General features: G+C 44.4%; 1 protein-coding gene across 2 annotated transcripts in view; it reads right to left on the minus strand.

The window, feature by feature from the left end:
- Positions 1-1,288: 1,288 nt before the first annotated feature.
- The window catches only part of LIMA1 (LIM domain and actin binding 1), a 207,547-nt gene continuing 186,422 nt past the window's right edge, over positions 1,289-22,413 (minus strand). For both annotated transcript variants that reach the window (XM_086966210.1, XM_086966218.1), the window contains 2 exons: positions 4,866-4,999; positions 1,289-3,886 (listed from right to left, as the gene is read on the minus strand). In XM_086966210.1, coding sequence (XP_086822336.1) covers positions 2,839-3,886; positions 4,866-4,999 — 1,182 coding nt within the window. In that variant the 3' untranslated portion in view covers positions 1,289-2,838. The remainder of the gene's footprint in view (positions 3,887-4,865; positions 5,000-22,413) is intronic.

Here is a 22,413-nt window from a genome sequence, read left to right on the forward strand (position 1 = left end):
AAACTTCGAACTCCTGAGAGGATGAGCTGTTCTTGCTTAATCGTTTGTCGAGCTGTAGCCGAACACCAATCACACTGTTCGCCTAATTCTAGCACCTACCAACAGTACAGAACGTATCACTAGCCCCACTTACAAATACCACTGCTTCAGTCTAGAATCTCAAAAGCGTCCTCTTTATGCCTAAAGATAAGTATTTCAAGATGGATTTTACTTAAAATCTAAGATTGTCACCTATCATTTTCTTTAATGATTCTTCTCCCTTTCCCATCCTCTCCATGCCTTTTCTGTCTGGGAGCAACCTTCTCTAAATCACATGCAATTTTACATTAATCTCATAATTTATTTCTGCAATTTGTACACAACTCATTTCATAGATCACAAACTCACCTTTTTTAAAGTCACACGTGTGCAACCTACCAATACCTAACCTCCTCTAACTCCTCTATTAAATTTCACCAGATATCTGCATGAACTCACATCTCCCACTTTCAACATTAATGATCCCACCTAACTCCTATTAATCAAATGTACCTGAAAGAAACTGGAGTGAATGCAGAAAGTGGTTTTGCTGGAGCGTGCAAGACTAATCCCAATGACAATGCGCGAACCACAAACCTTGGGTTGCGCTGGGCAGCCCAGCGCAAAGAGCTATAACACCTCATCAGGAGTAATAAGCGTTATGTAAATGCAACTGTAATGCATTCCTATTAAACATAAAGGGAAAAAAAATTAAATCGGCAGTCCGGTTCAGTAAGTAACTTCGAGAATAGTCTAAAGAAAACCCTAGCAATGGATGGTTATGTATTTATTTTAGAGCTATTCGAATGCTCTAAAATAAAGTGGTACAAAGTCTTTTAACTAAATCATCATTTAAAATGTCTAACTGATTTTTGTTGATAAAGTAAGTGCTGCTCATCACACGTCCCCCAGTGTAATAACCGGGTATACTTTCTAAAATAATTCCTGAAGGAATACTGCTCTTTCTTAAAATAAAAACATAAGGCATGTTTACCCTCTGCTAAGACATTTTTCGGAAGGCATCCAACGAGTGTGAGAAGAAGAAACATGGGAGTCAGATTTCCAGTCTGAAGTGGAGTTTGGTCAACATGACAAGAGAGGTTAGTCTAGCAAACCAATTTATCCCAAAGAAACACATTAGTGGTTTTGGAACTGCATTGGTAATACACCTCAGTGGGAACTGGAATCAGAGCAACCTGGTTTATGGATAACGGGTAAAAGAGGTCTATTTAAAGGCACCTAAAAACAAAGTTAGACATCACCAGAGACATTTACAATTAAGCTTTGTCACACAAAGCTTTGCTTTATTGAGAATAAAAATGTTTCATACTCTGCTGAATTGGTAAGAAAGTAGAATATATATAATACACATTCATTCAATTGAAAAATAGACCAGCATAAAGAAATTCCACCTCAAGTAAAAATTGAGCTGCTCCCATCCTCCCGCCCGCCCCTTTTTTAAATAGCACAAACTGGTAAAATTATTCTAAAAACTAGAAAGAAAAAACAAGCTACACTATTTGCCCAATCTTCCTGTTAAATTATTTGCCTTTGTTTTCACAGAGTTCCAAATTCTTCCAAACTAAATTTGAACAGAAAGTTCAGTTGCCATAAGGCAGATCTTTTTTTCATTTTTTTCTTAGTTGCATATTTAAGTGTGGGGCAGAAAAGTCACATAAAGAGAAGTCAAGTTTTTCAGACTTTCAAGTCATCAAGTAAAAACAAATTGGAGAAGTCCTATCAGCAGCAATACAGTGGAATGTGAAAGTTTCAGTTCCCAGAGATAATCAAATGTAGTGTTGTCATGGAGTCTCAGCTATTCATTTTCACACCTCTGATCTTTAAGTACCAGGTAAGAAACACTATTGGCAAGTGCAGCCCAGAAAGTCCAGTTTGCAAATCCCAAAGACTCACCAAGGCCCCCACCCCTCTTCACCGACAGAGGCGAGCTTTAGATGAACAATTCCAGTTATATTCAGGCTCAAATGTTAATCTTTTAAAAAATTTGAGGGGTATTAAAATGAAAACCCAATCCAAAAAAAAAAAAAGAATGTTGCATTATGGATGGTAAACCCCCTCCCGCCTGACTCCTTGCAAATGTCAAAAAGGAAAATCAGTGTGCCACAGCCTTCTGCAATAGTGCACGTCAGTGCCAAAGTGGTAAAGTGCATGCAACTTTTCAGATAATCAAGAACTTAATAACAAACTTCTGGGCTGGATCCTTGTCCTTCTTCCATTGAATGTTTGCAGAAAGGCAGTTACGTTTCTTAACACCAGTGTGCTGGACAACTGCAGATGTAAATACAGTGAAACCCATAGGCTTAGACGAGAAACCGAGAGAAGCACACTACCAGTGCTACAAAGAGCGCACATTAGAGGGCACAAGATTTCTCCTAGAAGCTTATTCAACATAGTTCTTGAACTCTGATCATTCTTCCCGTACGGAAACAATCTTTTGTCTCTGATTTTGAACAGCAAGCGCCCAATGAGATTTTAAGACCTGTTACATGAGGAGAACTTTACCGCTGTAAATCTGGCTTGGGAGCCAAAGGTGACGGGTTGAACATACTGGGCAGTTCCCGGCACCAAAGCAAGCAGTCTATCTCAAAACTGTTCAAACCACCAGCACCCAGTTCAATGCTGCTAGGCAGATGTTCAATTGAGGGTGAACCCTATATACCAAAGGAGTTAAACACTTGAACTCAATTGGTCAGTCTGCTGGTGGAAATTAAAGAAAGCACCGTGTTCACAAAGAAAGAGGCCAGGAACACGAACATAAGGCCCAATCAGCAACCTGCACCATTCTAATGCAATATGGAATCACTCTTCCAACTCGTCATTTTCATCATCATCGTCATCATCTTCATAACACCTATTCCTTTTAATGAGTTCTTCCACGGATAATTCTTCACTATCTTCACCTTCCCAGAAGCCAATATCTTGGGATCTGCGATCCTGACTTGGGGATAACTCCTTGGTGGACCCGTCTTCTGTACTTTCATGTGAAGAAAGCTTACTGGTGAAATCGTCTTTGGGTGACATATTCAGATTCACAGCAAGGGCTGCCTCCACACTGTAGTTCCCAAACACTTCTCCATGTGCCAGAGGATTTTCATCTTTGATTTGATGACTCTCCACTCCCTGTTGTACATCTAGTGCTTCTGCAGTTATTGCTGCAACTTCTTTATGGTTCTCAACTTTTGAAGTGTCAACATTCCTTTCTTCATTTTCCATCTTTTCTCTGTTTGGAAGTTTTATGGTGTCTTCTTCGTCTCCAGATAGGCTCCTAGCTTTCTTACTGTCTGAAGACAAGCTTTCCCTCTCTGGGTCCTTGCGGTTACGAATAGTAACCACTGGTTTTAGACCACCTGCTACAGTGAAGGGTCGACTTCTTTCTTTCAGGGAGGAGCTTCTTCGCAGCTTCTTCAGGTCACCGTCTTCCTTGAAATCTTCCTTGAGTATCTCATCACTTGGAGGCCACTTAGGTTTGAACACTTTGATACTCTCATCAGAGGTGCTTCCCGGACTGGTGGGCTCTGGTGGTGGGGGCCATGCAATGCGCAGCTTTTTGGTCTCCGGTTGCTTTTCCTTTTCTACTGACACTGCTGACTTTGCTTCCATGGATGCTGCTAAAACACCCACTTTTGCAATAGGAGCATCCTCCACCCCAGGATTGTGAGAGCCTTCAATTTCACTTGCAGCACAGGCAGGATTCTCAGGAGCATCTTCATTTTCGCTTTTGCCGGTCCACAGTTCTTTGTGCTGCTTGTGTCCAAAGCCTTCATCATAGTTTCCTTTCGATTTGAAGAGCTGGTTGAAATGAGGCTTGCAGTAGATATTCCCATGGAGCGAGGCATAATTCACGAGGCTGTTGAAAAACGCAAAAAGAGTAAAGCTTTTATATAGAATTATACAAAATGAGGTGGGGGACTGCTTAATAAGGGACAGATGCTGGCCAGGACCTCAGGATGATGGAAGTAGTATATTGCTTTTCCTATTATGACAGGATACCAGGCAGTTATTTGTTTATAATACTTTTTTCGAAGGTGCCAGCATGGTCCCATTATCTAGTGTGCTTCAGAAACAATCAAAGATTTGTGTGCGGTGGGGGGGTTGAACTAAAGCAGTTGATTCCAATTCTATTACAGGCTAACATGTATGTCTACAGAAATTACAAAAAATGCAGAGAAATAAGTATTTTGACTATTAAATAAGTGATCTCTGCCTACACAAACATTAACCTCTGATTTAACCCCGGTTACTCCTACCTTAACCCTCATACCATACGGTCTCTATTTTACAAGTGGAGCGGACCACCAATGTACAACTTTCTGTCGCCCCATCACTCACACCTTCCGGTACTCTAACACTAGACCTAGGTCAACCCCTTAACTAAAAGTAACCCTTAACAAATCCCTTATCCATCCTAAACTCCTATCCCTAGCACTAACCCAAACCTCTAAATAGAACCTAAGCCTAACCTTTTAGTTAATTATATTTTTTATTTAAGTTTTCTACCTTTTTATTCTGTCTTTTTAAACTAAACTCGATAAAAGTCATACATGTTTTGACTCCGGTTCTGTGGACAGTGCTTAGACATATCCCTCCCACACACGGATATAGATAAGCTATAATTAAAACATACCACAAATGGTCTTCAAGACAATTAGTACTTTCTAACCACTGACCCACTACAACATCAATAATACCCATCTCCTTTAGCGTATTTCCTAGTCGTCACCCTTCTAGCAGTCCCTCATTTCATTCTGGACCCTTTGTGAGTTCCACCCTCTCCTAATTCTGCTTTAATGCACCCCTTTCAGCTGGTCAATCCCTCCCCTCCTCACCTGAGCTTGCTGTTACAGTGTGAACAACGGAAGCAGCTGTTGTGAAACACTTGCTGGTTGGCATACAGTCGTTCCATTGGGTATACAGTCTTCTGGCAGCCAACACAGATCTCCCTGGCAGGCAACTGGAATTTCTAAGAAAAGATGATATTACTTGTAAAGCACTATACCATTTGTACAAGATGGAGTAATCATTTGTATGAAACCGTGTTTACTGAATTCAGATTTTACTTTCACAAATCAGTAACAAGTTGAATATTAAATGCACATTGATCTAACTTCTTCCATTTCCAATGGTTTCTTTACACAAAACATGTGCAGTCATACCTTAACCAATCATCGCCTCCAGTCCTGGAAGCATAATCTCTGCGGATACCCCTGTATTCCAAGAAGCACAGTTCCCTAATAACCAACAACCTATATTGTCAAAGGCAAATAACCCTGACCATGACCCGCCTCCTCCGGAGTTACGTGCACCAATACCACCCCATGTTTTGCCACATTTTGGAAAGCAGAGAATGCACTACAAGTACAACCACCCCACCCACCCACATCTAGAAGCACATACTCTTACTATTTATGCTCCCTTAGTAGGAAGATACAGACCTCCTCCACAACCCAGCAGGGTGGATTCTGGAAAGCAACTTCTGTGAAAACCCCACACAGAAAACCACTTTGCAACACTTTAATCCACCCTCCAATCAATTAGTGTTCAGGAAGCAGACAATCCCGTTCTATCTTGCCAATTGACCACAGTGATTGACCCAAGGGCCATTTGTCCATTCATGACTGCAATATATGTACCACTGGAGATGCATCCCTTTTTCAAGATGAACTCATGGCTTCACTTCTTGCGCTCAGTAGAGATTTGAAGTAATAAAAAACCTGCCCATAGATTTTAAGGTGCGCGTAGGGGAATGAGATGCAAGGTTGCTGCAAGGAACGGCTTACGCAAGGCCAAAGAGAGTGGTACTTTAATAGATGCAGAATGGAGACACTCTGCAGTTCTAGCTTGCTACAAGCAATATCAATGGTCCTTTACCAAGCTCTGGAGGACAGGGCTAGGCGGCAAATGTTCATGGAGACAAACCATTCACATTGTACAAGGTTTCATAAACCCATCTATAAATTAACTTCTACACACCATAAAGAACCGAGCACACGCTCTGGTACACTATGCCCGATTTAAAGTATTTTAGGAACAAAGAGAAAAATCTCTGTTTATGGGGCTAATGCACAACAAAAATAAAGAATTAGCATTTCTTATTTCTCAACATGCAGCTTGGAGGTTTAGAGAGCGACATAAAATACCCATCTTTTCAGTCAGACGGTTTAAAATCAGTGTGGTCCAAGAAGCCTGGACGCAAAAGGGAACGAGGAGCACCATAGGCTTGTGCGTATATGGAGCATGACTAGCCACAGACCCTCTTAAGGAAGCAGATAACATTACATTCACTCGGAATAAGTCACTGAAGGAAGAGAAGGTGAAGGACGTGGATCAGCGCAGGGAACCAAAGAGGAAAAGGCGAAAGTTCAAGTGGAGGCACTGGGAAGGAGTCAGGAGGCAGAAGCAGAAAGGAGGTGCCAGGAGCACGAGGCAGAAGCTGCAAGAGATAAGAAAGAGGAAATGTGGCATAACAGAAGCATTTCAGAAAATAAAAGCGGTCCCCAAACTAGTGTAATGGAAACTACAGACAGGAACACGTGCAAACAGCAGTTCAAATGTCATTGTCACGGAAGCCTGCTAACCCCTCCAACTCAATCCTGTGCTTAATTCTACAAGGTTGATTTAAGCTCCGCTAAATGCTTCCAGCCCTTACCTCAGCAATTCAGCCTTAATTTCTACCACCAACCCCAGGAGCACAACTGTCTCATCTGAACGTCTACATGCACCCTGCGCTAGCAGCTCACACATTACTGCACATTCTGATTAGATTTCTTACCACTTACTCCTAACGTTCAAACTTTCCCTATACTACCTCAATGTCTGCTGCTTTCCCACATACCATGGTACCTATACCAAACTCAAAAACTGCACGATGTTCCAAAGCTAGCAATAGCAAGACTTGCTCATGGGTAAGATGCCCTCCAACCTTTCAGAGAGTAGCAATACGGCCTGTGTTAATCCCCTGGGTACACCCCAGAGTCAAGCACATGGCCTTGCATACATTTCAGCAGAGTAGTGTTTCAGCTTAACACAGAAACACCTTTCATAGCAATCAAGTAGATACCTAGTAAGCCTGAGGGACCTACCCACACTTCTCACATGCCACTCTGCTGCTCTCCATCTGCTCAACTGGCTGGTCTCCTACACCACTCCCTAACTGACTTTTGCACTAACTCCTAGCTCCGTTTTCAAGACTCCATATTCACCTGTTTGGCATCATGTTGCCCTGCTACTGTTGCATGCATGCAACCTCTGCTGGCTAGGCCTCTTACTTTAGTTTCATTCCCTACTTACCCTGCACCCATGCCCTATATCTCTATGGGAATTTCATTATTTTTGTCTTGCCGTCCTCCTGTTTTCTGCAGAAATTACAATAATTTGCAAACCTGGTAAGACATCTCCTATTACACAAGTACACTTAAGAAAAGTCTCAAATCAGAGTACTTCAGGGCTCTCCTCCGTTCACTTTCAATGTAGTACCAAACTCTTCTTGTTAATTCCCTTGCAGCCCATCAGATAAGCTCATATGCAAACTAGATGATAGACACTGTAGAAGTGTCAAGCTTTTTCCACACCCAATACCTACCACATCAAGCAACAGTCACATAAGCCAGGGGCATCTCCAAAGGTCTTCTCCTTTGCAAGCAGCGATTTTCAAGCTACTAGTCTATTTGAATAGCTCGTGGGTGAACGGGTGTACCAGAAATATGTTTAAGATGGCAATGAATTTTGATATCCCACTTGTCCCATACACAACAAATAAACGTGGTAATAACTTTGATCACCAACTGACACAGAATATCACAACACTCCTAATTTAGTGAGTGGAGAAACTTTTATTGACTTCAAGCGTCACAACTTTATTACTGAACATCACGTATGCTAGGCTCCTGAACATGCTAGGCTCCTGAATCACTGCTAAAAATGGTAACCATGGCTGGCCTCATAAGTGAGAAGCCTTGAAGGTCACATTCAGGATCACCAGTTAGAAGCATTGTGGAATGTAAAGCCATCGATGCGTATGCACTGCCAACTTAATGTGCTCGGATCTCTTGGGTGGGCCGGTTTCTGAATTTTCATAGTTTTGAGCAGTTTAGCAGAGCATCAGGCAGCACTGCATGTGTGCATGGTGTTTTATTTGTACAAGCTTGTACAAACGGAAAACCACTGTGTGTGTGTGTGTGTGTGTGTGTGTGTGCATGGTGCAGTTCGTACAAGTTTGTATGAACTACAGCATGCACATGCAGTGGTGCCCGATTCATGGGATATTCTGGATATTTTCTGGGTATCCTCTGATATGGGCAGAGGACTCTGGGGTGATTAACATTGGAAAGCCAATCACCAGCTTGGATGGATCAGAGAGTGGCATGGTGATTGAAGCTCTGGGCCCCTTTTATTGAGCTTCGAACACGACGGTGATCCTGACCAAGTCCTTTGGATTGGTATACAGCCTCAGCATGCATGATTGATTCTGCTTCACTCTTTTGTCCCACCTGTGTTACTCAGTAATTCATCCAATGGTTGCGATGGGAGATACTGGTCTTTCTCTGGCCCTAGAAGAGGCTTTCGAATTAAGAAGGCCAAAGCGTGTCGTCCATTTACAATGGAGAAGCTGTTGGGACATGGACTATTGTGTAAATAAGTTTCGGACTACAGTAATGGTTTGAAAAGTCAATGGATTTGTTTACCGTTCAAACCTATCGCTATTACTTCCTCCATGTGGATCAAAGGCTGAAATTGATCCACCTTTTATAAAAACAGTTTAGAAGGGGACAAGGAATTTATGAATAACTTAGATGTTTTGTACATATTGATAAAATACTATGCCATTTATAAAGCACACAGCTGCCTCCGAATAGGCGTCTTAGCGCTAGCGATAAGGGCCTGAAAAGAGTGCTACTAACCTGCCCAGCCAGAAAGGTAAGGCTTAAATCTCTTCCTTAAGGAAAGGGGTCCCTTCTGTTCAAAAGCCCTAAAGGGAAAAGTTAAAGCCTTAAATTGGATCGGTTGGGTTACAGGTAAACAATGAAGTTGATGCAGTTGAGGAGTCAACGGGACCCATGGTGGAATCTTCAGAATTCGCTGTGCGGCAGCATTCTGAATTTTCTGCAGTTGCTGAGTTAAAGAAGGCTGGTTATGTATCTTTGTTTTTGGCTTTCTATTGCACATCCAAAGACTAGTCAAACTATTATGTTGAGCAGTATAGTAAGACACTATATAGTTTTCATTAATGTATGTATTTGTATCCATTTGCTTTGAACGCGTTGCCATGAAGTTTCATTAAAATATGTACAGGAGTAATCAAGCAGATAGGTGTGGTTAGTTTTATGAAATGAGTTTGAGCAGCTAAATGCCATCTAGTAGCAACACTAAATCGAATTATTATCGATTTTGGAGGAAATTAACACTGTTGTTTAATTTATTCCCACTTTTGACCAGATTCGTATTGTATATTGTGTTTAAGAAAGGCATACGTAGGAGTTGAGGTCTGCATGGCACCCATCGCCTTGGCGGATTCAATGTCATTTATTTTTTCTAGCAGGTTACTGATTTGCGTGTTGAAGAGATGCTTTCCATTGAAGGGCACGTTTACTAAGTATTGTTGAATTTCGAGACGGAAGCCTGAAATTATCAGCCAAGCATGGTGCAGTAGAAGCACACTTGTAGTCATTTCCCAGCAGGCAATGTCTGCAGCATTAAACATACAGTTATGTTTGCTTTGTAAATTACTTTCCCTTTAGCCACTTGTTTCCCAATGGGTCACAGTAAGGCCTTTGACACCCTCCTCCATTTTCTTGTGAACAGTGATGGTCATATCAGGAGTGCAAGTCTATAAACTGGGATGTTCAACTGTGTGGCAGCACCCACCGCCACACTTCCCTGCCACATCTATCGTTCTACTCTCCTTTTCCAGGATGCTTTTAACTTTTTCAACTCTAGGGAGGGCAATTCTTGCCTTCACCAGGTCTTTAAAGATTTCTGTAATCCCCAAATAACAGGAATTACATTTGGTAAAACGGACAATAAGGTAGCACTCTATGCAGAGGACATCCTCTTGATGTTAATTAACCCACTGACCACATTCCAAGCCCTACTCCACAAATTAGACACTTTCGGCCAAGTGTCTGGGTTGAAGGTAAATAAGCAAAAATCGCAGGTCGTGGGACTTAATTTCTCCCGGGAGCGACAAATAGCCATCCAGGAAAAGAGCCCTTTCACACGAGCACACCAATATATTACCTTTCTTAAGAATTAAACTCTGTTCAACAGAGCGTACATCCAACCAGACCTACAACGACCTCCTCCACAAAGCCCGCACAGATCTGCAGAGTGGGCCAATTGGGAAGGGGGCTGTATTCTCACACATAGGACGTATAGCGCTGTCAAAGTGACCCTGCTACAGAAAATATTATACATGATGCAGAGTCTCCCTCTCCAGTCACAACGGGCATGCTTTCCATGATACAGCAACCAACAGCCGGTTTCATTTGAAAAGGGGAAAAAAGCAAGTATGTCCAAGCGACAACAATATGCCCCACTGGAGGAGGAAGGGATGGGAATTCCCTAGCTTAAGAATTACTGTGCAGCGACTCAACTGCGAAACTTGGTAGAATGGCATTGCACATACCTCCGGGAAACACTGGTGCTTTATAGACCATGTCAGTAGCCAGAATCCATGTGTGGAAGATCCCTTGGTTAGATAAGAGGCACAGATCTTGGGAGAGGGTCTAGCTCCCCAATAATGCAGGCCACCATGATGCGGCTCTCACATTAGGACTGACCTTCATTCCCTCCCTGATGATCCCTATAATAGGCAAGCCAGATTTCCCATCAGCCGAGGACAGCAATAACTTCCTGACATGGCAGTTAATTAACTGCAAGCACATAGAGGACCTCTTAGACCGGAACGGGTTGCAGTCCTTTGAACAATTACAGAGGAACTATGGCCTACCAGAGAAGGAGCATATGTGCTATATGCAGATACACCACTTTGTGACAACCTGCCATACGAGACCTTGCTGTCCGCCCGCTGACCCAGAGAAATGGCTCATCTCTGCCGCCAACATTGACTCATAGAAAATGGGGAAAATAATTAAGACACACTCACAGACAAGGAATGGGGGAAAATATGTCACTGCACACAAACGATGGGAACCAGCGACGCCAGCAGGGAAGCCATGATTAAAAATCTCTCACTGCTGGTACTACACACCCGCCCGAATCCACACTGGTCTCTCGAGTAGGTCCTCAGAGTGCTGGAGGAGATGCAGCTCAGCTGGAACCCTCAAACATGGTGTGGTATTGCTCAAAGCTCCAGCCGTTTTGGACAGCAGTATTTCATAGATATTACTATCATGGGACTACCAAACAAATTTACATTTCCGCTGTGTTCACACAGAGGGAGGGAGGGCAGGAGACCTGGCTTTAGTAAGGGCAAGGTAGGCCACTGTTGCCCAATGGGGGCAAAGATACAGTTCCAGACTATGGGGCATGCTGCACCTCCTCTGTCACTTACTGAGGATGGAAAGGATCTCAACACAGCTTGAGACAAAAGAGGCTTCTTTCAAGAAAACTTGGGGGCTATGCATCAACTTCCTTAGACAAGAAAACAAGGAACGCACATGCCCTAGATACCTATGAATGCTCCACATTATAATATGAGATTCCACTGTTTAGCACTGTACAGTATTCCATTTATGAGATACTAGGTCTTTGAGAGACACAAAACACTGACTGATGAGTTACTTAGAAACAAGACATGAAAGACACCCGTAAATATGAGTGACAGAGTGGGGGGAGCTCCAGTTTGGACATGGGGTGTTCCTTGTTCTTACTTTCTGTTTCAGTCCCATCTGGTTTACCATGACCACCGGCCTTTGGGTGTAGGTGGCTCTGCATTGTACCCAAATAAGAAAACAAGTTACTTACCTGTAACTTTGGTTCCCCAGTATTGGTAACTTTCATAGATTCCCATGCTTTGCATCATTCCCCATCGTCGGAATGGGAGCCTCAGTAAATAAAAAATACCATAGTAGTAAGCACAAAAGTGAAAAAAAGGCCAAGGCCTCATCTAATTTTGTAGCTTATCCACCTCTTTTTGTAAAAGAGACCAAATTCTTGCAATAACCAATCAGAGCAGCCTCACCACATAGAACCTTCCTGAAAGAGCCTCAGAGCCTCAGATTTTCGTAGCCGTTGTGGAACAGCAACAATCTTTGTACAATAAGGCTGAGCTTTCCCAGGGGAGGAGGGTGGGCGCATGGGAATCTATGAAAGTAAACCAATACTGGGGAACCAAAGTTACAGGTAAGTAACTTGTTTTCTTACCCCAGTATTGGAACTTTCATAGATTCCCATGCTTTGTATCAGAGTAGCTAGCAGAAAACATAAGGCATAATTTGTCACCTGTATATCTGCAAACACAAACATTATTCTGATAAGAAAAACAGATATACCTATATAGATATATAATATATATGTAAATAGATATAACAAAGTAGAAACAAACACAAGTGATACAAAATATGCAATACAGGGAGGCGGGATAGTAAGGAAAGCTCACCGTCTCATTGAAAAAGGTTCGTCAAGACTGCTTGACCCACTGCTGCATCCTCTCTCACAGAAGAATCCAAGCAGTAGTGCCGAGTGAAGGTGTGGATACTGCTCCACGTCGCCGCTCTACAGATGTCCTTGATTGAGACTCCTGAGAATAGAGCCACAGATGAAGCCATCGATCTTGTAGAATGAGCACGAACTGTTCGTTCAAGTGGCTTGCCTGCCTCTCGATGGCAAAACTGGATTGCATTCGATATCCAGCGCAAAATACAGGGTTTTGAAATTGGACATCCTTACCACGGAGCACTGTAAGAGACAAATAGCTGGGAAGATTTCCTGAATTGATTTGTCCGCTCCAAGTAAAATTTTAGACATCTATGAACGTCTAAAGAATGTAACACCCTCTCTGCTGGCGTAGAGGGCCGTGGGAAGAAGGACTTTAGGATCACAGGCTCATTGAGATGGAACTCTGATGGGAGTTTTGGAATAAATTTCGGTTTTGTCCGGAGGATGAGAACATCATTTTTGAATTGCAGAAAAGGTTCTACAATCGTAAATGCCTGAAGCTCACTAACTCTTCTAGCCGATGTCAAAGCTAATAGAAGAGCAAGTTTCCATGAAACAAACTTCATATCCGCTCTGCGAATAGGCTCAAACGGAGCTTTAATCAGGTGTGATAGAACCAAATTAAGGTGCCAGGCCGGTGGTGGAGGCCGGACTGGAGGAAAAACTCTGAACAAGCCCTTCAGAAATTGTTTAACAATTCTTGCAGACCAAAGGGAAGGACCTGATGACGTGCGTCTAAATCTGGATATGGCCGCCAGATGAACCTTCACAGAAGAATGGGCCAATCCAGACCTTGCCAGAGACAGGTTGTAAGGCAAAAGTTGGTGCGGTGCCGAAGTGTATGGGTGAATATCTTGTCTCCGACACCAAAGACAGAACCTTTTCCACTTCGCCTGATAAGTCTTATTTGTACTTGGCGCACAGGCCTGAGCCAGAATGTCTCTACATTACCCAGGAGATTTAAATTCTGGAACTCTCTGTAATCAGGTGCCACGCTGTCAATTGGAGTGAGTTCAGATCCGGATGTAGTACTTGTCCGTGAGCCATGGTCAATAGCGACTGAACAGGCCGCAGGAGAATCGGGTGGTCTTGGGAGAGAAGAAGAAGTTCTGTGTACCAGAATTGCTGGGGCCACGCCGGTGCAATCAAATCATCCTGCACGTTCCGCTTTGAGTTTTCTGATCAGTCTCGGGATTAGTGGAATTGGTGGAAAGGCGTAGACAAATGCGCCGTACCAAGCTATCAAAAGTGCATTCCCCAAGGATCCTGGATGGTGATCCCTGCTTGCGTAGCACTGGCATTTGGCGTTCTGTGGTGTCGCAAAAAGATCGATGGTTGGGGTCCCCCATCGTGAAAATACTTCCTCGAGAATGGTCTGATCCAATTTCTACTCGTGGCTGATTGACCTCTGGCGACTTAAAGCATTCGCTGTGGAATTAGGGGTCCCCGCGAGATGTTCCGTTGATAGAATGATCTTGTGTTGGATCACCCAGTTCCAAATTTGTGTGCTTCCTTCGAAAGGGTACAGGATCTTGTCCCGCCCTGCTTGTTTATGTAATGCATGGCCGTGGTGTTGTCCGTACGAACCAGCACTGTACGGTTCTGGATCCTTGGAAGGAAAGCCTGCAAGGCTAGACGAATAGCCATAAGTTCTAGCAGATTGATGCGGAATCTGCATTGGACTGCGCTCCAATGACCACTGACTTTCAGCTCTTGTAGAACCGCTCCCCAACCCTCCATGGAGGCATCTGTTGTCAGCACCATGGGAGATGGAGGAAGCTGGAATGTCAAACCCACTGAGATGATTTCTTTTACCAACCACCAGCTGCTTGGTTTCTTCATCACTGGTGTTACCACGATTTTGTCGTCTAAGGAGCCTGTCGCCTGACGCCATTGCATGTCTAGTTGCTCCTGCAGTGGACGCATCCGAAGCCTGCAGTGCGGAATCAATGGTATGTAGGATGATATCGATCCGAGAAGGGTTTTGTACCGACGGACTGACAGAGACTTCCTTGTTTGCAGGAGGCGAGCGGACAGTATAAGCTTGCTTTGGCGTTCTTCTGACGGAAAAGCCTTGCAACAATCTGTATCCAGGATTGCACCCAAAAACGTTGTCCTTTTGGATGGCCGCAGGATTGATTTCTCCCTGTTGAGCCGAAGACACAGCTGCTTGAAAAGTTGACTGCAGCCTGTGATCGCTTTGGAAGCTTCTTGGAACGAAGGAGCCTTTACTAGCCAATCGTCCAGGTATGGGAAGACTTCTAAAGACTGCCTCCTTAGAAAAGCTGCCACAGGAGCTAGTACCTTCGTAAAGATTGTTGGTGAGGACCGGAGACCAAAGGGCAGCACCTTGAACTGAAAGTGGCTCTTGCCTACTGTAAATCGAAGATATTGCCTGTGAGCTGGGTGGATGGGCACATGGAAATATGCATCCTCTAAATCCAGAGTTGCCATGTAGTCCCCCGGATTGAGCAGACGTAGGATGTCTTGAAGGGTGACCATCCTGAATGACAACTTTAGGAGATAGGTTTTGAGCTCTCAAAGATCTAGTATCGGACGCCACTTCTCCTTTGTCTTGTGAACCAGGAAGAACCTGGAATAAAACCCTTTCCCCTTTTGGGAGTGAGGTACAGGCTCTATTGCCCCCGTGATGATGAGTTGGTGGGCTTCGAGACGAAGAAGACCAAGATGTTTGGGTGTGGTGGCGTCTGGAGCTCTTGTTAGAGGAAGATGTTGGAACTCCAAAGTGTGTCCTTCCTTGATGATATTTAGAACCCACTGGTCTGATGATATGACCTTCCAGCTGCATAGACAATGGGCAATCCTGCCCCCCACTAGTGTTAACGAAGGGACAGGAACAGTAGAAAGAGCCACTGGGCCGCTATTGTCGTTTAGAGTTGTCTCTGCCCGGTCGCCCCGGACGTCCTCTCGACGGCTGGCGAGAGAAAGACACCGATTGACCTTGTCGCTGTGAATATTGGGGCTTGTACGATTGAGTAGGTTGTGAATAGGAAGAGTAGCGCTGTTGGTTGATGCCTCTGTACGATGAGAAGCCTCTTCCTCTTGCACCCTTAAAAAGGGAGTTTGCGATAGGTCAAAGTTTCTAAGGACTTGGCCGTGTCCGTATCCTTTTTTATGCCTTGCAAGGTATCATCCACGTGCTTCCCAAACAACAGTTCCCCATCATAAGGTAAGTCCAAAATGTTGTTTTGTACCTCCTGGCGAAACCATGTGGCTCACAGCCCTCCCTGGCCCCGCAAAACCGCTGAGCCTGCCAGCACTCGGAAGGCCGTTGTCGCTATATCCATAGCGCAGTCTATTACCTCTGAAGAGGCACGCTCACCTTCCATCAAGATCTTTTTTAACTCATCCTTCGACCCATCTGGAAGTTCTTCTACAAATGGAGACAGGTCACACCACATCTGGCGATCATACCTCCCCAGGATAGCCAGAGCATTTGCCGCTCGAACGAGGAGGCTGGCCATTGTAGAGAACCTCTTCCCCACATTATCCAGACTCCTCCCTTCTTTATCCGGTGGTGTTGTCAGCGGCGTGGATGGGTTCTTTGATTTACTCTGCGCCGCCTGGGAGAAGACAGTCTGGCTTTGGCTGACGAGTGAGGCATGCGAGGCTGCCCTCTGGCGCTCTATATTTCTTCTCCAGCCGGGGAAGAACCGGGAGAACCGTTGCTGGATTTTGCATGGCTTTGATACCCTCTGACCAAACATGTTCTATGATGGGGATAGAACAAACCGACTTCCTGTATGGCTCTTTGAAGTCGTATAAAAAACAGTCAGTTTGAACCGTTGAAATGGGCAGATAAAACCGCCTAGCCGCTCTTTCCATGAGATTATGAAAACCTTCAATGTCTGCTGGAGGAGAAGTTGCGGTATCCGGCACTTGGACATCTGGATCCTGAAGACCATCAATATTCCAGTCTCTATCTGGATCCTGGTCAGGGTCAACCTGCTGCTCTTCATCGGATGAGACATCATCATCCTGGATATGAACCACCTCTTGAGGAGCTTCCCTGGGCTCTGGTTCGCGTACCCTTGAAGGCAACGGTGTTTCCGCCACTGCCTGCGATGCCGGAATAGAGGGTGAAAAAGGACGTACTTGTTGTCCCTCTAGCTGAGATGGGAACCGCCTCCTATAATCTTGTAACATTAATTGTATGTCCGAGATAAGAGAGGTCGGCATTGCCACCATGTCCTGGTGTGGCCCTTGTTGAGAACTCTCTGGGTGAACACACACTTGAGGTCTCTCTTCATAAGTGTTCTGCTGCAAATAGTGGTGCTCTTCCACCTCGCCTTCGTCAGAACTGGACCCCTGGCATTTGACCTGCAGGTCTGATGGGCTATAAGCAGTCCTGATGGAGGTAAAGATGTGACACGCCGTGGAGACGTCATTTCCGGAGTAATATGCCTCTTTTTGAGAGAGATACAGAGGACTGGAGTCGTCGACAACGTCGTTGACGGAGTCGTCGATGGTAGAAGTCTCATCGACGATATCGTAGACTGAGTCGTCAACGAAGAGACTGCGCTCGTCGTCGAAGGTTGGCTCGTCGAGGGTGAGATGAATCTCGTCGACGAAGGTTGGATCATCAACGAGCTCGTCTTCATGATCATGGCAGCGGTCGTCGTCGACGTCATTCTGGTCGTCGTCATTGCCGTCGACACATGCCTCGTCGTCATCATAGTCGACGTGGATGATGTAAGCTTCGTCGACTATGAACAAGAAGCAGGCACTTTAAACGTCGACGACTGTTTAGATGCCGTCGACGTAACCATAGTCGACGAGGTTATTTTCAGAGACAAGTCTTTCCTGACAGGAATCGTCGACGTACCTGTAGTTTTCGCCATCGACCGACGCTGTTTTTTGTCCAAAGCAGTGTCCTGAGGAGCAGTAGAAGGTTTTTTGCCATTCTCTCATTTTTCTGAAGGCGGAGAAGACCCAGACGCTACCTTCTTAGCTTTCTTTGCTGCCTGTGACTCCTCAAGCTGTCCCTGCCTCTCCTTTTCACCGCGGTGAGGAGATTTTAGGGAAGCAGGCCCATCAGACCTATCAGAGGTCCCAAGCAAGGCCTTAACAAGGTGGCTCAGTAGACGTAGGGGGGCGGGGGGGGGGGGGGGGGGGGGGGGGAAGAGACCTACCCCTCTTCTTTGATCTTCTCAAGGACGCAGTTGAAGGAGAGCCCTCACTGTCAGAAGACAAGGCTCCCTCTCGAGTCTTCATTTTTTGTAACCAGATCAGTAGACGGCCTTCTCTGTCCCTCAAGGTTTTAGTGGAGATGGTCCTGCAAATCTTGCACTCTGTGGCCTTGTGGTCCGGGTACAAACAATATATGCAATCTTGATGTTTGTCCTCCACAAACAGCCTCTTCTTCGAACAGGTAGAACAAGCTCTAAACAGAGCCTTCTTTTCTTTGTCAGACATAGTGAAAAAATGAAGTAAAGTTGAGATAAAGTGAAGAAAATTGAGCAGAGCTCAATGGAGACTCCCTAGCACAAGGTGCGGTAGAAAATCTGAGGCTCTGAGGCTCTCTCAGGAAGGTTCTATGTGGTGAGGCTGCTCTGATTGGTTATTGCAAGAATTTGGTCTCTTTTACAAAAAGCGGTGGATAAGCTACAAAATGAGATGAGGCCTAGGCCTTTTTTTCACCTTTGTGCTTACTACTATGGTATTTTTTATTTACGGAGGGTCCCATTCCGACTACAGGGAATGATACAAAGCATGGGAATCTATGAAAGTTCCAATACTGGGGCAAAATGATTTAACCCTAAAGCTTTCTGTAGTGGTCTTAAACATACCCTTAAGCATTAAGAGACACTGCACAGGCCTCTTAGTTTTGGAGAATTGTTTCTATGAGCAGGTCTGTCCTCCAGTGCTACATGTATTTTTACATTATGATGCTGCACACATCCCTATTACAACGTGGTGTGCAATAGTGCCATCCTCAGGACGGGAAGCCTTAACAGGGTACAGGTCCAGGTCCAGTCATCTTGAGGCTGGATGTGCTAATCTTTCCATAGGTCTCCCCCCCCCTCCCCCTCCTCAAGGGCAACAGGTTCAAAATAGAGATCCTTGGGGTGATACAGAAGGTCTTGGTCAGAATCTGTGAGAAACTTATGTATGTGAAGTTGCCTCTGGAGACTAGGGAAATGGAAGTGTGCAAGGGCATGGGGTGGGGCAGGGAACTGTAGGAACTCTAGAGGCAGGGGGTAGTTAGTACTGTGGCTGCTGGCCATGCCTCTTTGGAATGGGGCAACAAGGCTCATAAAAGCTGTAATTCAAACGTAAGCTTCCGCTTTTAATGGATTTGGACTTGTGGCTTGCAGTGCCCCTATGACGAGGACCTGGTGAGGATGTTCCACATACACCGGATTATGAAAATCTTCTTTTGATTAGAGTCTAGGTCTAGGACCTCTGGGAGCTGTAGCACTATTGGTCCCTCACTTGAGTTAGACCTCAGAGTCTAGGGATCTTTCACTGCCCACCTGGGAGTGGGCCTCGTTGGCGGGCACAAGTCGATTTCAGATTTGAGGCAGGCTTGTCAGGTACCGCAGGCTTAAGGTGGCAGTTGGTGGAGCTCAACGTCATTTGCCAAGGGCTTGCCTGAAGAGTGTGCCTCTCTGGGTCGAGTATTTTCAGCTACCAAAACTGCACTCAAAGGTCTGCGCCTTTTAAGGGTTGTCCCATGGCTCTACACCACCCTCCTTTGGGAGCAGTGCTCAGTCTCACCCTGTGGATGCTTTCAAGGTCAAACCAGCCGAGGTTGACCTTTGAGCGCGTGAGGGAGTATAAAAACCCTGACACTGATCTTCCCTGATGTTTTCTTGTTGCATTCCAGCGAGTTGTGATCATGGCTGGAGTGGATTTCTCAGTAGCTTGCACCAAATAACGTTTTTAAAGTTTTCTAATTGCTTGTGTCCATGTCCTTCTGGCTGTCACCATAATTCCCACCGTAGTATTATTGATCCCTGAGCTGGCATTTGTATGTCTGAACATGATGGTAAAAGATAATCTAAGATGAAATCAGTCCAGATGCATTGTAGGGTATGGGCAAAATCACAGCAGGTCCCGGGATTCTAAAGAACCTCTGAACAAAAACTATAGCAAACGTCCACGTTAAAAACTAGATGGTAGGAGTATGCAAAGAGTGTATCTACAGCCAAACATGCTACAAACACAACGGTTTGCTTCTAGAATGCTCTCCGTCCACAGAAAGAGCAGCATTGTTTGGCTGTGTTCTAATGTTTCTAGTGTGGTACTGCGTTGTAACCACCATAAGGCAGCAACCTTGCTAAATACTTATAGATATACCGGACCTGAACCAGACATCATAGTCAACCAGCAAAAGAAATAACATTCCCTTACATTACTTAGTTTTATCAAGCTAGAAGTTGCCCTTTAAGGTTCTACATTGAGCGTTCAGGTATTAAATCTGAAATGGGTGTACTAGACATCAAATTGAAATGAAAATTTAGATGCACTTTATCATAGAACTGACCTGTTCCTCTGCTAAAAGATGAAACTACAGGCATAATCAAGAAAGCTTCAGGAATTTGTACAACATGACAGAAATCCATAACCATACCTGGCAGGAATAGTTGTAAAGCACACAACAGCAGGGTTTACAGAAATGACTGTGTTTAAAAGGTGAAAATGAAAGAGGGCTTCAGAAGGTGCCCCGCTCTGAGATTCATTATAAGCAAGCAACATTCTTCGAATTTATGGAACAGTCATTGCCAACATACACAGGCCTGGACAATCTGGTGGGTGGGGCATGTTTAACCTCTTGTTGCACTTTTACATTTGAAAAATGAACCACAGACCTGGGGCGCTCAGAAGCACGATGCTACCCACTTCCGCAAAGATCTGGCTTTAGACATCTCAGTTGGTACTTAAACACCAACAGTCAACCCTCAGATAGTTTCAAAGACCACAACTGGCTCTTAACTAGCTCTGCAGGCTAATTGGAAATGGCTATCTCACCTTCAGAGGCCCTCTATTAGATCCTAAGCTTGACCTTCAATATCCTATGGCACTTGGTTGCACAGACCCTTATGTCCATGAAACTCTGAGCATATATTCAGATATTGCCAGAAGGTCCTTCGAGACACTTGGTTGGCATTCTGACAACCAAACTGATCTATAAATAGTGCCAGTTGGCCCTCTACAGACCTTTAATTATGTTGTGCTTTTGAAAACCAGAGACTCTTTAGAAAGCAGAGTGTTGGTCAGCCTTTAGCTATCCCAACATATACTTAGCCCCTGATGGGACCTTACGACCCTCTGACAGAATTCTAGGAGAATCTAAATGTTGTCACCCACCCCTAGTCGGCCCTCAACACATTAGACACCTTCATCTTGCCTTCGGTAACCACCCATGGTCTGCCTTTTAGGATTCTTGGTATGCCCCAGGACTGTAGCACACTGTCAGAAAACACCAGTTCGTCTTCAGCCATTCAGCTACCCTTACTTGCCCCTTGCATATCATTGCTGGCTCTTTGGGATTCTGAGCAAGCCTGTAGATAGATACCCCCAAGAGGCCCTCAAAACATCTCAGATCCTCGACTGGCCTTCAGACAACCACAGCTGGTCCATATACACACTCAGTCTGCCCTCTCAAAAAGAGTTTCAGACACCTGAAAGTTGCCCTCTAAGACTATCATCATACCCTGGTAGCCCACAGCTTTTTAGCAGGCATCTCTAACTGTTCCCATCCCCCAGATGTCCCCCAAGGGCCCGTGCTATGCCCTCAGACAATAGCAGCAGGTCATAAAATAATTTAGAGTGTTTTTGGGTCTGAACACAATTCAAACACTACTGGCCCACCCTCAAATTCGCTAGATAGGCCATCATTCATCCACAGCAAACTCGGAGACTTTAGGGTTGAGTTTTATTCGAAATACATTCCAAATTTTGCTGAGAAAACGTGTCATATTAGACAACTCCTGAAGAACAAAAAATTGTGTGGTCTGTTGGAGTTGGATTTTCAGAATGTTAAAAAAACCTATTGCAAATGTTGTCTTGTTAAAAGCTTTTGACCTTGAAACGCCTTGTCTTATCACCAGTGATGCGAGCAATAAGGACTGGACGACTGTGTTAACCCAAATTGAAGATGGTTTAATTGAGCATGCCTGTAGGTCTATTTCTCCCAATGAAGAGGAATATTCGGTCATTGAGAAGGAAATTTGGTGTGTGCATGGGTGTCTAATCATTTCAGAGCTTTAATATGGGGGTAAATCTTTTACGATTTGATGCGATCCTAAAATTTAGTGAAGACACTTACCACTGAAACTGAAGGTAAAGTGAATATGTCTCCGAGGGTGACAAGACTATCTGTCAAACTACAGGATTAGAACTACAAAATGGTTCATGTGCCTCGGAAGGTCAACGTTATTACTGATTTTATAAAAAGGTTTATCAGGGTTGCCTGAGCAATTGGAAGTGTGTGAAGATGTCTGGAACGAATTTAATGTCGCAAACGTTCCTGTTTCTAGTTATGTGGCAATCAAAAAAGAAAAGTGGTCTACGGAGCATAAAAAGGATGCCATTTTGCAAATGGTGTCAGATTACATACAAAGACCTTGGCATAGCAAAGGTGCTCTGGATTTCCGTGTGAAACCTTATTGGGGAGTGAGATCAGAGTTATTCATTATGAATTAGGTTTTTTTTGAGTGACGAAAGAGTTATACCTCTATATTCTGTGTGTCAAGACATTAATTTTTGACACGCAGGCCACTTGGTATTGTA

The sequence above is a fragment of the Lissotriton vulgaris genome, chromosome 1_1, assembly GCF_964263255.1.
Source record: "Lissotriton vulgaris chromosome 1_1, aLisVul1.2, whole genome shotgun sequence".
Lineage (NCBI taxonomy): Eukaryota > Metazoa > Chordata > Amphibia > Caudata > Salamandridae > Lissotriton > Lissotriton vulgaris.